At 34.6% G+C, this 14,129-nt stretch overlaps 2 protein-coding genes across 2 annotated transcripts; one reads left to right on the top strand and one right to left on the bottom strand.

Annotated features, from left to right (window-relative positions):
* Positions 1–96: 96 nt before the first annotated feature.
* LOC106769298 (tRNA wybutosine-synthesizing protein 2/3/4) lies at positions 97–7,859 on the bottom strand. The gene is made up of 9 exons (XM_014654855.2): positions 7,104–7,859; positions 5,878–6,283; positions 4,204–5,400; positions 3,793–3,922; positions 3,045–3,280; positions 2,210–2,345; positions 1,111–1,187; positions 610–716; positions 97–513 (listed from the first exon to the last, which is right to left on the bottom strand). Exons 1-9 carry the CDS (start codon positions 7,834–7,836, stop codon positions 407–409), a joined length of 3,129 nt encoding a protein of 1,042 aa, XP_014510341.1. The 5' UTR covers positions 7,837–7,859; the 3' UTR covers positions 97–406.
* A 328-nt stretch (positions 7,860–8,187) lies between these two features.
* On the top strand, positions 8,188–14,070 carry LOC106766569 (starch synthase 3, chloroplastic/amyloplastic-like). Its single transcript, XM_014651290.2, has 16 exons — positions 8,188–8,329; positions 9,057–9,105; positions 9,190–10,302; positions 10,389–10,603; positions 10,679–10,949; positions 11,101–11,276; positions 11,390–11,497; positions 11,874–11,983; positions 12,136–12,241; positions 12,404–12,571; positions 12,699–12,827; positions 12,902–13,084; positions 13,165–13,296; positions 13,439–13,550; positions 13,668–13,791; positions 13,935–14,070. The coding sequence occupies exons 1-16, from the start codon at positions 8,219–8,221 to the stop codon at positions 14,068–14,070; spliced, it is 3,243 nt and encodes a 1,080-aa protein (XP_014506776.1). The 5' UTR covers positions 8,188–8,218.
* The last annotated feature ends 59 nt before the right edge of the window (positions 14,071–14,129 follow it).

Below are 14,129 nucleotides of genomic sequence, written 5' to 3'. Positions count from 1 at the left end.
TGAGTTAAAATTAAAAATATGCCTTCATTTAATACAGTACAACAATAACAATGATATTATATGAAATAGCTGTATAGAATACAAAATAAAAGCAACTATCAGTATGGGCTTTCATTGTAGCCCAAACTAATTAATGCAAATAATTGAGTTAGCTTCATGTTATAAATATAATATGCATCGTTCATCTCCACTTTTGAAAGCATAAAATTATCTCCAAAACATGATGTATAAAAAGTATGCAGAGGTTGTCACTACTAAATTCAATAACTATAATCCACTCCTCAACCTCTTCCACGTAAAATATTTGCCAGTCCGAACGAATAGTTTCTGAACTTCAGCAATCCAGACTCGGCATTACACTGACTGCATTCAGAGAGCATTTTAACCTTAAATTCCAGCTCATTCACTATCTTTGGATTTGTCTGCATCTTACATCCACCACAACGTGACGAATATGTGGAGCATACCATTTTACCCTCTCAACATGTTCTATAGAAATCTCCCAGCAGCAACCTGTGGGTTGACCAGTCGTAATTCCAAAAATCAGATTTGCAGTGGGACAATAGAAATTGTTGAATAATTTTAAAAGTATATATAAAATGATGCTACCTTCCGATCTAGCAATGTCATTTATTGATTTTGCTACATGATCAATCCACTGACTCTCCTCTGAGTCTTTTGTATTCCCATGGACATGTAAAACTCCACCCTCTCTTCTGCAACGTTAATTCAATGAGAGAATGAAATAAACAATGAACGTAGAGGCCAATAAGCCAAACCATACCAGAATTAAGTTAGTCATATTATATTCACAATTTTCTTCATTTTCTAGGATCATAAATTGATTCCAATATAGTAAGATTTCAGAGTAATCAACTGAATTAAGAAACATAAATTTGGTTAGTTGCTACAGTTCCAGATGAAGTGCCGTTTTAGGCAATTAAAATACATGAGATGTGAACCACGGCTTTCGGGATCATTATGATTAAAATTGGTAGAATTAGTAGACAAGGCAAATAAGTCAATTTGAAAATTAATCAGAAACCAGAAAGCAAGACAAATACCTCAAATATGTTGAAAGCAATGATACATAATAGTATTTCCAATTACCTTAAAGCCCTCACAGCTGTTACCCAGCTAGGTTCACTAGATGGAATGAGACCAAGACAAACTCTATCAGCCATACTCTGTAAATCGAAAAAAAAATAAAATAATCAACCAACTCCGTTAAAATATTTCCTCCCACAAACATTAGTGTCAAGAATCAACGAATCCATTTTTCCTTAGACATCCCATTTCATAGTGTTCACAATGATTGGCTTTGAAAATGGTGAACGGAGCAAATAGTTCATTGATCATGTTTCCTTCATATTTATCTTATAACCAAACAGGAGGATATAAAATTCTCAATTTCTCTTCATCTTCCTTTTATCCAAAAAAGGGGAAGAAGAGTATTACAATCTTTACATAATTCCTCTGGACAATTTTCTTCCCCTTAACATAATTCCTCCTTATCTTTACTTCTTTATGAATACTTGCAGGGAGGTGTGTCTCTAATAATATTACAGAAATTCTCATTTATTTTCTCATTTGTTTGGGGATAATACAAAGGGTAATAATAAATTATCTTAATTAGCAAAGAGAAAAGAATGCAGCATAACTTTTACTGGTATGTACTACAGTATAAAATCAAGTTTTATTGCGAGTAAACTACACAGTTCGCTAATAACACAGAGTCCTTTTTATGAAGAGTCAACAAAAAATGGTTAATCAAATAGACGGATTGCAAGAGAATAACAATAATCTATTTCTGTTTTGACTAATAGCCGTTGTAATCTGTTACAAGTTAAAACTGTCTTCTTGTATTGGCTGACAGCTGTTTTTTATTTTACAGTTATAACTGTCATCAGGACAGTTATATAACTGTTACAACTGTCACCTTGCCAGCTGTAGCTTCTCATCTATAAATACTTTGTACAGAGAAGCTCGGCACATTTCTGTAATACTCTACATCAAGAAATACAATAATATACTTCTTTTCTTTCTATCTCTATATTCGATATATATTAACTACCTCAGAATTAGGGAGAGAACCTAAGGGCAATCAAAGCATTGCTGACACAGGGTGAGGGGGTCTGATTTGTGACATGAAAAATTGATTCTCTTTGCAGGGTGAATACATATGAAAAGTTAAATACAAATACTATACCCTGGGAGCAGTAACTCGATTATCTCCTTCAAGTATGATACAACGATCAGCCACAGAATTTGCTTCGAGATTATGTCGGAGTGCTTCTACTGCATGTGGATTCCACTCACAAGCATATACAAATTTTGCCTTGGCCCTGCTTGAGGACATGCAAAAACAATATGAATAAATATATGGCTAACATTATTAAACACACACACACACACACACACACACACACACACACACATATATATATATATATTAAAAAACCTCAGAAGCAAGCAATGCTGGAAAATAGAACATTAGAAGTCTTGGTATTTGAGCTTAGGACTTAGGCCCAACTCTATTTCACAAAATTCGTTTGTGAGGTGAATAGTAAAAACTGTTCAAGCTTTACAAGGACTCCATCAGTCATATCTCTAGTTGATATGAGATGTCAAAACACCCCCTCACTCCTAGGAATAGACATTTTGAGCACATATACAAATACTTTGATACCATCTTACAATATCGATTTAACCTAATTTCACAAAACAGATTTGTATGTTGAAGACTGCTTAAGTCTAAAGACAATATTGATCATATTTCTAGTTAATATGGGATGTCAGCAAGAAAATATCTCCAAACCTCAAACTCTGTATAATAGAAGTTCAAGAGGCATGTCCCATCCCAGCCACCAATCGTTCATATTTAGACCCAGAATGTATTTTATGGTGTTTGCAAAAAATAAATATGAAATTTTGTTGACAGTGTGGAACCATATCTTCCATACAGCACTACAAAACTTTAAAATGTCAAAATATAATTAGAGATTAAGTTCAATACACAGCTATGCAGCAAACAGATAGAATACCTGACGAGGAAAGGAAGCACAAAGTAGCCAATGCCCGCAAAAAGGTCGACTACAACCTCCTCTCTACAATCCAGACTGGCCATCCGAATTTTCTCAGAAAGATTACCCCATGAAAACATGCATTTTGTAGCATCAAAAGAATAGAGTACTCCATTTTCTCGATGATTGACCCAGCCACTATCTCCAACAAGAATCTGCAATGTGCTATCTCTTGTACCAGTTGCAGCAACTGGGCCCTATAAATAAATGAATTCATTGCAAAGATATTTCAGGAAGAATTGAAAACAACAGTGACTAATAAACTAAAGATATAAAACAAAGTGACTCAGGAATAAAGTATTACTCGTAATTCTTATAGTTTTTCCATCAAAAAGACCAACTACTGCAAAACACTCATGGTTTGCATCTGAATAAGAACTTCCAATTCAGTCCTGCTTTACCTTAGCCTTCATTGTCTAGACATTGTTTCCTTCTATCTTGAAAGAAGATGCTAAAATCAGATTCCATCCTAGTAAGAATTTCTATATTATATTATTATCAGAGAATAGTATCCTTTAACCTTTACAAATTATTTGTTATTAGAAACTTCAGTATTTCATATACTTGAAAAATTCCATCATCATACTTATTTTTCAAATACATTCAATACGTACTGTATATTCAACAGGAAAGATAAATAAACCATGTATCAGTAAAAATAAGAATCAGAATGATGAATCCAAAGGAAGGACAAGCAAACACAAATTACCTGGCGAGCAAGACGGTGAGCCTTGAGTGATTTGGCAACAATGAGCCAAAGCTCTCCTGAAATGGAGTCCCACAGGGAATCCTTAAAAGAATTAATTGGAAGTATAATAATATCTCCAAGCCGATCCCATCTGGAAGAATAAAGAATTAGTTCAAAGAACACATTAAAGGGATCACCTACAAGGGGAAATTTCAAGAAAATAGGAAATAAGCAAAGATTGCAAAAGGTTAGTAAGCACCAATAGTATGCTTGTTTTTCTATTGAAACATGATTAAATGAGAGTTTTCTACCACTCGAGAAAAAAAGGTAGGACTCATGCATGTGAAGGATTGAGTTGGGTTCAACAGAAAAAGAAAATGCAACCACTAAGTAGGCACCAACCATTAAAGCAATTTTAATAAAAAAATAAACCTTGTAGGAAGTTCCTCTAGAAGCCATATTGGTAGGCCTTTATGCTCAATCAAAGACGTTACTGCTTCGGTCATCACTTTTAAAGGAGATTTGGCAGCTTTTCTTTCTTCAACAACCTTGTCTTCAAGAATAATGGCACCATACACATGGAGAATGGTCAATGCTTCAGCATAGGATAACTCATTTAACAAGTATTTATCTTGTTTATGTGGTTTTAAAAAGGGAGCTTCATTTTGTCCATCTGATGTATCTAGCAAATGATTATTCCTTTCATGAAATACGGCAAAAAATTCTTGATGAACAGGAAAACAGATATGTACTCCCCCCTCTTCACTGCGTGCCTTCCTCCCCAAGTCTAACCATCCAAATTTCTTCAATATATCCTTTCCCAATTTTGCATATTTCTTTTTGAGTTGCAAAATATAATGCAATGCAATCATCTGACTTTGATCGTTCAAGCAGGGTAGGTTATCATTAGAACATAAACTTTCATCTTCAAATACATTTGGTCCAAGTTCAAGTTGGGGTTGACATGAACTTTCAATGTTATTCGTCTTTGTTCCTTCATCTTGGTTAATCACGTATTTTCTTTGATTTTTTATACGCATATGCCCATCACGTGAATGGATTATATGGAGCAAGTTGACTTTTGCGGGCTCACTGAACTTTGTTCCAAATGCATAGCATGATGCACCGCCACCAACAATGACAAGATCGTCACCAACAACATTGGTTGTACTACGCACAAACAAATCTTTACCTACAGAATTGAGTGTTACATGCTTCCATAGACGAAGCTTCAAATCAAGTAAAGCCAACTCTTCACAGTGTTGTCTAACAGGGCAACCACCGAGAACTCCAAGATAATTCTTATGGACAAAAATTGAATGGGAGAATCTGGCATGTGGATTCCTTCCAGTTGTCCTTTCCTTTGTCCATTGGCCCTTCTGAACATCAAAACTATACAGATCCCCAAGTGCTTTCCCACCATTGTATCCACCAAACATGAAAATTTGAGAATCAGAAGCCACCATAGCATGTGAGTGACGCGCACATGGCCAATCTCCAGACACTGGTATTTCTTTCCAGTGTAAAGTTTTTGTGTCAAAAACATAAAAGGAAGAAAAGATAGTATCATTATCAAGGCCCCCAAATACATAAATGTTGGAACCCATGATAGCTGCAGCATGACGATGCCTATCAAAGATGAAAATAACTATGTATTATACATACAGTGTTTAAAAATAATATGGTAAATGCGAACCAGTGTCTGAAGTTTAAAGAATTAAAGGGGGAAAGTTTTCTATTGGGATGCATAACAAAGCATTCCCCCAATAGTTTTCATGCTCTCTGGCATAATTTCTAATACACCCTAGTTCCTTAACCAGTGCTGGGTATTGGTTATCAACACAAAATAATATAAGCAAATCAATCAACAGCAAGCATGCCTTATGATATTGTTACGATACAATATAAAATTTAATAAGTAGTAATTGTAAGCATTTATGCACATGAATTAAAATACTGACACCAGAACTCATCCAACACATAAAGTCATCTTAAAAACAAGTGTACAATTGTTTTTCATTACTGAAAAGTTGCTTTATCAGTGGGCTTTCTTTTAAGCAGGAAATGGGCTGAAAGTTGTAACACAAGAATGCTGTTAAGCATTACCTGGGTGGAAATAAATTGTCACTAAATAGCAGTAACTTCCAAGAATTCATTGTTGTATCTAGGATCCATACATCACTAAGAATTTTGTCAGGACCAGTCCGACCTCCAATCACAAACATGCAATTTCCAACCACAGAAGCTGTATGGCCCAATCGTGGAGTGGGAGAAGCACAATCAACAGTGCTAACAATTTCAAGATTGCCAGAATATGGATCAAGCAGCAACAAACCATTTCTCCTGGCATGTCTCCCCAAGCCTCCAAAGCCACCAAAAATGATAAGTTTCTTGTCACCAGCCTTATTCAATACACAAGCTGAGTGGCCCCAAAGGAAAAGCTTCTCAGCTGGTTCACCAACAATATCAAAATGGCTAATTGATAGACCAGAACCAGGAGAACTCACAGACCCTGCCAACCATTCAAAGATTCAGACTTTTGATTGATATTAAAAGGAAAGTTGTCCTGCAATCAGATACATACCAATATTCATCAGTACTGATTTCATTACTCAAATACATGCATTATGATGGTAGAACATTCACAAATCCTGTAAAGTATCAAGTCAACATCAGATGCAACATAGAGCATCTCCATTGGACACGTGCTGTCAGACTTTCCACAACTGCCACAGTTAAAATAGTTTTTTAAGCTCAAAACTTCTTTGACATAGCTTGGACACCTATCCGACACTTAAGCAAGATTTAGAGTAAAGCAATACCTATACTTAATTAAACACACTTAGACACTCCTATCATGAAAAAAAGAGAGTCAATTTATATTAGAAATATTGCAAGACTAGTAGTTTTCCATAGGACAAAACCAGTTGTTTTGACCATTAACAGATATTCTTATAGTAGTATTTTATCAGTGGGGGTCATTATTATATAAAAACCGAAAAGCCTAACAACAAATTCGCATTTAGAATGTGAATTATACAAATCTTAATTCCCAATTTAGTCTTTTTCCATGTTGACTACATAAGAGAGAGAGAGAGAGAGAGAGAGAGAGAGAGAGAATGAGTTGGTTTTATATACAACAACTCTTATATAAGAACTGACATGCCAATCACTCCAATGGAGAAACTACAAAAAAGCTGCTTCTTAAGATTAAGAATCTCACAGTCAACTCACATTGTAGATGCTCTACTACCAATCCCTCACAGCTGAAAAAGTTGACTAAATTTGACAGTTCAAGAAAACCGTTGACTAAAATGAAAAAAATGCTATACCTTCTTCAGAGGTTTCCGCATTCCCGTTTCCTAACTGAGATTCATCTTCGGGTTCAAGATGGTTGCAAGCTTCATTCGTCGGCAACAAACGGTCCCCGTTATCAGCAATCAAGGAATCAGTGGACTGCAAAACTTGGAAAAATCTCTGAGTTCTCTTCCTATTAGCTTCCATCTTGTCATTTGCAACCCGAACAAGATAACGAACATACTCGGGCGTGACCATGACAGTGCGCGTATCCCCCAACGGCACCTCCATGCGAATGGAGCAGCGAATGGCGATGATGACGCGCTTCTTGGCATTGGTAATGCCACTCTCTCTAAAGCCGCAGGAGATGGCGAGGGAAACGAGGGAGTGAGCGGCGGAGAGGTCTCTGCACTCGAGAGCAATTATGAGGGGCTCGAATCGGAAGACGAGTTCGGAGACGAAGTGGGAGGGAGTTGGCTCGGAGGGGAAGAGGAGGGAGAGGACCGAGTCGGGATCGGCGGGGTGGTGTGAAACGAAGAGCCACGTGCCGCCTCTGGCTTTCTTTTTAGGGTTTGGAGCTTCGGAGATGGGTTGGGAGAGGATGGAGATTCGGCCAGAGCAAGAACTTGTGGTGAAGTAAGAAGGGTTTTGGTTCAGAGCGTTCAAGAGAGGAACGATGGGTGCGTCTAAAGAGCCCTTCGGAGATTTGTCTGATTCCGTCGAAACCAGTGAGGCCAGTGTCGCAGCTTTTCTCTTTTCGAACTCCATCCTTGTCCTCTCAGAACCGTAAACCCACCAAAAACCTCTCCCCAGGATCAAAACCAACGAGGGCCTTTGTTGGACTCGGGTTATGGGCTCCTTAACTTGGGCTCACTAGGCCCAAGCCATGAAAAATATTTTTGAGTTTTTTTTTTGAAGCGAGATATTTGGCTAGTCAATATTTGTGCAAGTCTTATGCAAAAAAGTAGGATGGTAACAACCGCAGTACAATATCCTACCTAGGAGGAATTAGTGCAAGTCCCATGAAGATTGTCCCCACGTGGCATATTTCAATTTGTCCTTTTATGTGACCAAGTAACTGCTAGATTGGGTACAAAATCTAAAGTAAAGTCACACTTTCCAACTCACAATTTCTCTACTCTGTTAGAACATGGAGATGTCTTTCCACCTCGACGCCAAAACGGCGTTCCCCAATGGAAAAACGGGCTTCGGCGCTGGCTTCTTCTTCCCTACCACTGCCCAAAGAAACCAATCAGTTAAGGTATGTTTGGATCACTTCCAAAATATAGAAAACAAGTTATTTGCTTTTTACTATCAAATCAAAGACAAACAACGGCAAATTTTTATTAACTAATTTCAACTCATAATGTATCTGTTAAGTGATATATGGGCTGCTTAATTAATAAGACTAATATATGTATTTTTTTTCATATATCTAATAAGTTTTTAGATTATATTTTTTAACTTCAATAGAATATTTTGGTTACCGTAAAGTTTTTATTTTTGTTATGTGTGTATTTTTTATTTATATATTTTAATCGATGAGTGTTCCTTATGCTAGACTACATAATAAATGTGTTATTTTTAAATTATTTAGTTTACGGAAACAAAATTAATAATTAGTATGATGGAAATAATATCTATCCTTTTGTTAAAAGAAACAAAACTAATATAGCGTTTTTTTTTCTCTCTTTTTAAGGAAGGTTTCAATATTCTTTATTCAACGGTGTAATTTAAAGAAATAATATTCTTCATTTTCCTTGAATTTCATTCTTAAATAATGCAAAATAACAATGTTTCCATCATATTAATCAATTTTGTTCTTAAAAAAACTTTGAAAACACATCCCAATTATTTTCATAAACTTTCCAAAACCTTTACTTGTACAATATTACATCATGGTTAGGGGTTATCTCAATATGTTTATGCTTTTATTCGTTTTGATAAATATATCAAAGTCAACTTTTGTTATATATTGTACATTGCAGGGTAAAGTGAAGACTGTTTGGCACTCTATCTCCATGAATGCCAGTGGAGGTTTATTAGCTACTTTTGTTAAATTTATTTACACTTTGCTATATTTTGTAAAATTTCTTAAAAGCATTATATATCATTTGGCAGATTTTTCAAGTAAAAAGAAGAAGATCTTTATTGCAATGCCCAAGGGAAATGGTAATTGTTCCAAGGATTTGGTCCTAGTACCATCTATTGGAACAAGTAATCTAGTCGGAAAAAATGAAAAGGCTTATATATTTAACAAGAAAGATATTGTCGAAGCTTCAAATGAAAAGTTAGTTGGCTATCCAAAAATTATTACAATTATTGAAGAACCAGATGTTAATGGCAGTAATCATAAAGTAAATAGAGAAGTTGTGATTGGAAAAATAGATTATCACGTTGATGATATATTAAGTGAAGAAGCTACTCAAGTATTGAAGTCACAGTTAGAAGAAAGATTTCAAAGACAAGAAATAGAGAGGATCGCAAAGGAAAATGAGTCACTCCAAAACAAGTTATTTGTATATCCTCCTGTTGCTATGTGTGGTCAAGATATTGAAGTGTTTCTTAACAGAAGTCTTTCAACTTTGTGTATTCAGTCAGATATTTTTATTAAAGGAGGTTTTAATAATTGGAGATGGAAACCTTTTACTGAGAGATTGAATAAAACAGACCTACAAAGTGGTGATTGGTGGTCTTGTCGACTACATGTTCCAAAAGAAGCCTATAGAATGGACTTTGTGTTATTCAATGGGAAAACAGTTTATGACAATAATGACGAAAAGGATTTCTTCATACCTGTTATTGGTGGAATGGATGCATTTGGGTTTGAGGATTTCTTGCTCGAGGAGAAACGTAAAGAACTAGAAAAACTTGCTAAGGAGCAAGCTGAAAAAGATGAGCAAGAACAACTTAGAAGAAAAATGGAGGCTGAGAAGGCTGCGAGAGAGGAAGATAGATCAATGGCTATAGCAGAGGTAGAAAAGAAGAAAATGTTGTTGCAAAAGTTGACCCAAAATGCAGTAAAATCTGTTAAAAATCTTTGGCACATGGAAGCTATTGAGTTTGAAGGAAAAGATTTGGTCAGATTATATTATAATAGAAAATCAGGTCCTCTTGCAAACGTTCCAGAAGTATGGCTTCATGGTGGCTACAATGGTTGGAAGGAAAAAGTATCATTTGTTAAAAGGCTTGTCAAAATTGGTTCAAAAAATGGTGATTGGTGGTGTGCTGATGGTATGTATGCTCATTTACCTGTTATTCTATTCGTTATTCTATAGTGTAGCATGATAAGCAGTATTTTTCTATGGCATTTGATGCAGTTGTTCTCCCAGAGAAAGCAATAGTCCTAGATTGGGTTTTTGCTAATGCTCCACCTAGAAATGCAAGTGTGTATGATAACAATAATAATAAAGACTTTCGTGCTCTTGTGAGTAAGGTCATACCAGATGAAGAGACTTGGATTTTGGAACAAGAAAGGATATATATAAAATTGCAAGAGCAAAGAAGGTTAAAAGAAGAAGCTCTAGCTGCCAAGGTAATATATAAAGAATATATAAAATTTCATATTTTTAAATTGATAGTATCTCATTTATCTGGATCTTGTTTACAGGATGAAAAAACAGCTATCATAAAAGCTAAAACAAAGGAAAAAACTTTGCAAAGATTTTTACATTCTCGAAAGCATATAGTGTTCACTGAACCTCTTCGTGTTCAGGCAGGGAGTACAATAACTGTGTTTTATAATCCCTGCAACACAATCTTAAAGGGAAAACAAGAGGTTTGGTTTACACATTCATTTAATCGTTGGACTCATCGTAATGGTTCGTTTCCACCTCAAAAAATGCTGTCTTCAAAGATCGAAACTTATCTCAAAACCTCCGGTGAGTCTTTCATATAATTTACGTTTGAAAACAAAAAGAATATTCGATTCCATAATTTTTTTTATCTTCTTAATTATTTTCTTATTGATTAATTATGTATTATTCTTGTTGGTTCCTATTAAATTAATAATGTCACCTTTGGCTTCTACAGTTAAGGTTCCATTGGACGCATATATGATAGATTTTGTATTCTCCGACCAAAAAGACGGTGGAATTTTTGACAATAACAATACAATGGATTATCATATACCTGTTTCGGGCAGTATTGTAAAGGAAACAACCTTGAATATTGTCCATATTGCTGTTGAGATGGCCCCTATTGCGAAGGTTTAATTCTAAAGTACAATTTTTGAAATTAGAAGGCAACATCCTCAATTCCAAATCATTTTAAGAGTAATTTTACACTTTTTTTTAGGTTGAATGATTGATGTTTTTTGTAGGTTGGAGGGCTTGGTGATGTTGTTACTAGCCTATCACGAGCAATTCAAGAACTAGATCACAATGTAGATATTATTCTTCCAAAGTATGATTGTTTGAACCTTAGCAATGTAAGTTCTTTTGCTATTACTTTATATATCATCATGCATTGAATAACTACAATTAATTCCTTAAATAAGCATTTCGGTCATTCAAATTGACAAAAGATGATATTATATATGATTATTTGTAAAAGTGTTATAAACTGAGTATCAATTTGAAACTACTTGGTAATCAAATGACAAAAACACAAATATCATGAAATTAGGTTTGCATGTTCATGAAATTTTAGTTATTTTTTAACATGCTTCTTGATATTGTTTGTTGAGAATAAATACTGGTCCTCTTGTGCTTTTAAAATATTGGGTTTAAAATTTGTATATTGTGTGTTTTTGTTGTACGTAAAAGAAATTTAAAGTTTTTTAAAATGTATGTCTCTTTATGCAGGTAAAAGATTTTCGATATCACAGAAACTATCTTTGGAATGGGTCTGAAATAAAAGTATGGCATGGAACGGTGGAAGGTCTCTCAGTGTACTTCTTAGAACCTCAAAATGAGTAAGAATTTTGGCTTGTGCTTGTTTGTAGTATTTATATAGTAATTATGTGTCTTTTCCATAATTGTTTTCTCTTCATATGATGACTTGAAAACATTTTACTATTTAGTAAACTGAATGATGTTGGAACAATAATTATATTCTTTTATGCAGGTTCTTTCGTGCTGGTTGTATCTATGGTCGTGAGAACGATGCAGAAAGATTTGGTTTCTTTTGTCATGCAGCTCTTGAATATTTATTTCAAGATGGATTTCAGCCAGTAAGATGTACCATTCAAGTAGTAATTGGATTGACATTTTCATAACTATCGTTTTCTATGCATATTTATTTTTGCAACCAGGATATATATTTGCCTTCTTTTAAGGTTGATGTAATCATTCCAGTGGTTTAAATTTAACTATTTATGTATGGTTATGGACAGGATATCATCCATTGCCATGATTGGTCGAGTGCACCAGTTACATGGTTATGCAAAGAACAATACAGACAATGTCTAAGCAAAGCAGGAGTTGTGTTTACAGTTCATAACCTTGAATTTGGAGCTCATTTAATTGGAAAAGCAATGGCATACACAGACAAGGCTACAACTGTAAGAACAATTTATATATTTTTCAAACTTTCTTATACAAGTTGATTGATTTTATCATGAATATATATATCCATTATTTATAGTAGTTAAAATTACTTACTTATAACATGAATATATCCATTATCAGGTCTCCCCAACTTATTCTAGAGAGGTTTATGAAAACCCTATATTTGGTCCTCATTTTGACAAGTTTCACGGTATCTTAAATGGAATTGACCCCGATATATGGGATCCATTTAATGACAAGTTCATACCTGTAAGTATGCATATAAAAAATTATCCTTTTTTATGCATAAAATTACAACTGAAATATTCTGTAATGTTTTACAGATGTCATACACATCTGAAAATGTTGTTGAAGGTAAAAAAGCTGCCAAGGAAGCCTTGCAACAAAGACTTGGTTTAAAAACAGTTGATAGGCCTTTATTGGGAGTTATTTCTCGATTGACTCATCAAAAAGGAATTCATCTCATCAAGCATGCCATATATCGCACCCTAGAACGTGGTGGACAGGTTTTCTTCTTCAATTTGGCATTTGCTTACATTGTTGGTTGTATTAATATATGTGTAAACAATGAAATATTCTGGTGCAGGTTGTGTTACTTGGCTCAGCTCCAGATCCTCGTATCCAAAACGATTTTGCAAATTTGGCTAATGAGTTACATTCTCTTCATTATGATCGTGTCAGACTTTGTCTTGTATACGACGAGCCCTTATCACACTTGGTAATTCATTACAAAACAAAAATATCTGATAGTATGCAAGAAATACTTTCATCTAACTTTTTAGTGAACTTTTCTTTAAAGATTGTTGAAAGCTATGTCCCAAAAGATATCTTTAATGCATGACTGATTTGAAATGTTGTAGATATATGCTGGAGCTGATTTCATTGCAGTTCCTTCAATCTTTGAGCCATGTGGACTGACTCAACTTATAGCAATGAGATACGGTTCAATACCTGTTGTTCGAAAAACAGGAGGTTTGTGCATGCTTTGTTTTTGTCAGTCAAAGTGCTAAATGATTTCGTTGACATGTGTCTTTGGTTGTTATGTCTTTTATAAATGACTGTAACATGTATTTTTGCATAATTGTGTAGGACTATATGATACTGTATTTGACGTTGACCATGATAAAGATAGAGCACAGGCACAAGATCTTGAACCGAATGGGTTCAATTTTGATGGAAGTGATGCTGCTGGTGTTGATTATGCCCTGAATAGGTGAGTTATATATATATATATATATATATATATATATATATATATATATATATATATATATATATATATATATATGTTGTTTAATGGTATAACATTTGCATGTAAAGATAAGAAAAATAATATTTAAAAGTTGAAATTTTCAGGGCAATATCAAGATGGTACGAGGATCGTGATTGGTTTAACAGTTTATGCAAAAGAGTGATGGAACAAGATTGGTCATGGAATCGTCCAGCTCTTGATTATTTAGAGCTTTACCATGTTGCACGTAGGGCACCATGAGACTTCATCAAATTAGAATTTTTGTTCTTTTCCACTTACATACACCATTTCTCGATGAT

Source organism: Vigna radiata, chromosome 7 (genome assembly GCF_000741045.1).
Source record: "Vigna radiata var. radiata cultivar VC1973A chromosome 7, Vradiata_ver6, whole genome shotgun sequence".
NCBI classification, from domain to species: domain Eukaryota; kingdom Viridiplantae; phylum Streptophyta; class Magnoliopsida; order Fabales; family Fabaceae; genus Vigna; species Vigna radiata.
This window is presented reverse-complemented; position numbering and strand designations above follow the sequence as displayed.

What these genes read in the sequence shown, in the direction of transcription:
- LOC106769298 (XM_014654855.2), bottom strand. Translation starts at nt 7,836, where the DNA reads ATGGAGTTCGAAAAGAGAAAAGCTGCGACACTGGCCTCACTGGTTTCG. An exon ending in ATCGAGTTACTGCTCCCAGG is followed by an intron (nt 1,188 to 2,209) that starts GTATAGTATTTG and finishes TTCGATTTACAG; the next exon opens with AGTATGGCTGATAGAGTTTG. An exon ending in TGACATTGCTAGATCGGAAG is followed by an intron (nt 514 to 609) that starts GTAGCATCATTT and finishes GTCAACCCACAG; the next exon opens with GTTGCTGCTGGGAGATTTCT.
- LOC106766569 (XM_014651290.2), top strand. Translation starts at nt 8,219, where the DNA reads ATGGAGATGTCTTTCCACCTCGACGCCAAAACGGCGTTCCCCAATGGA. An exon ending in AACTTATCTCAAAACCTCCG is followed by an intron (nt 10,950 to 11,100) that starts GTGAGTCTTTCA and finishes TGGCTTCTACAG; the next exon opens with TTAAGGTTCCATTGGACGCA. An exon ending in CCCTAGAACGTGGTGGACAG is followed by an intron (nt 13,085 to 13,164) that starts GTTTTCTTCTTC and finishes ATTCTGGTGCAG; the next exon opens with GTTGTGTTACTTGGCTCAGC.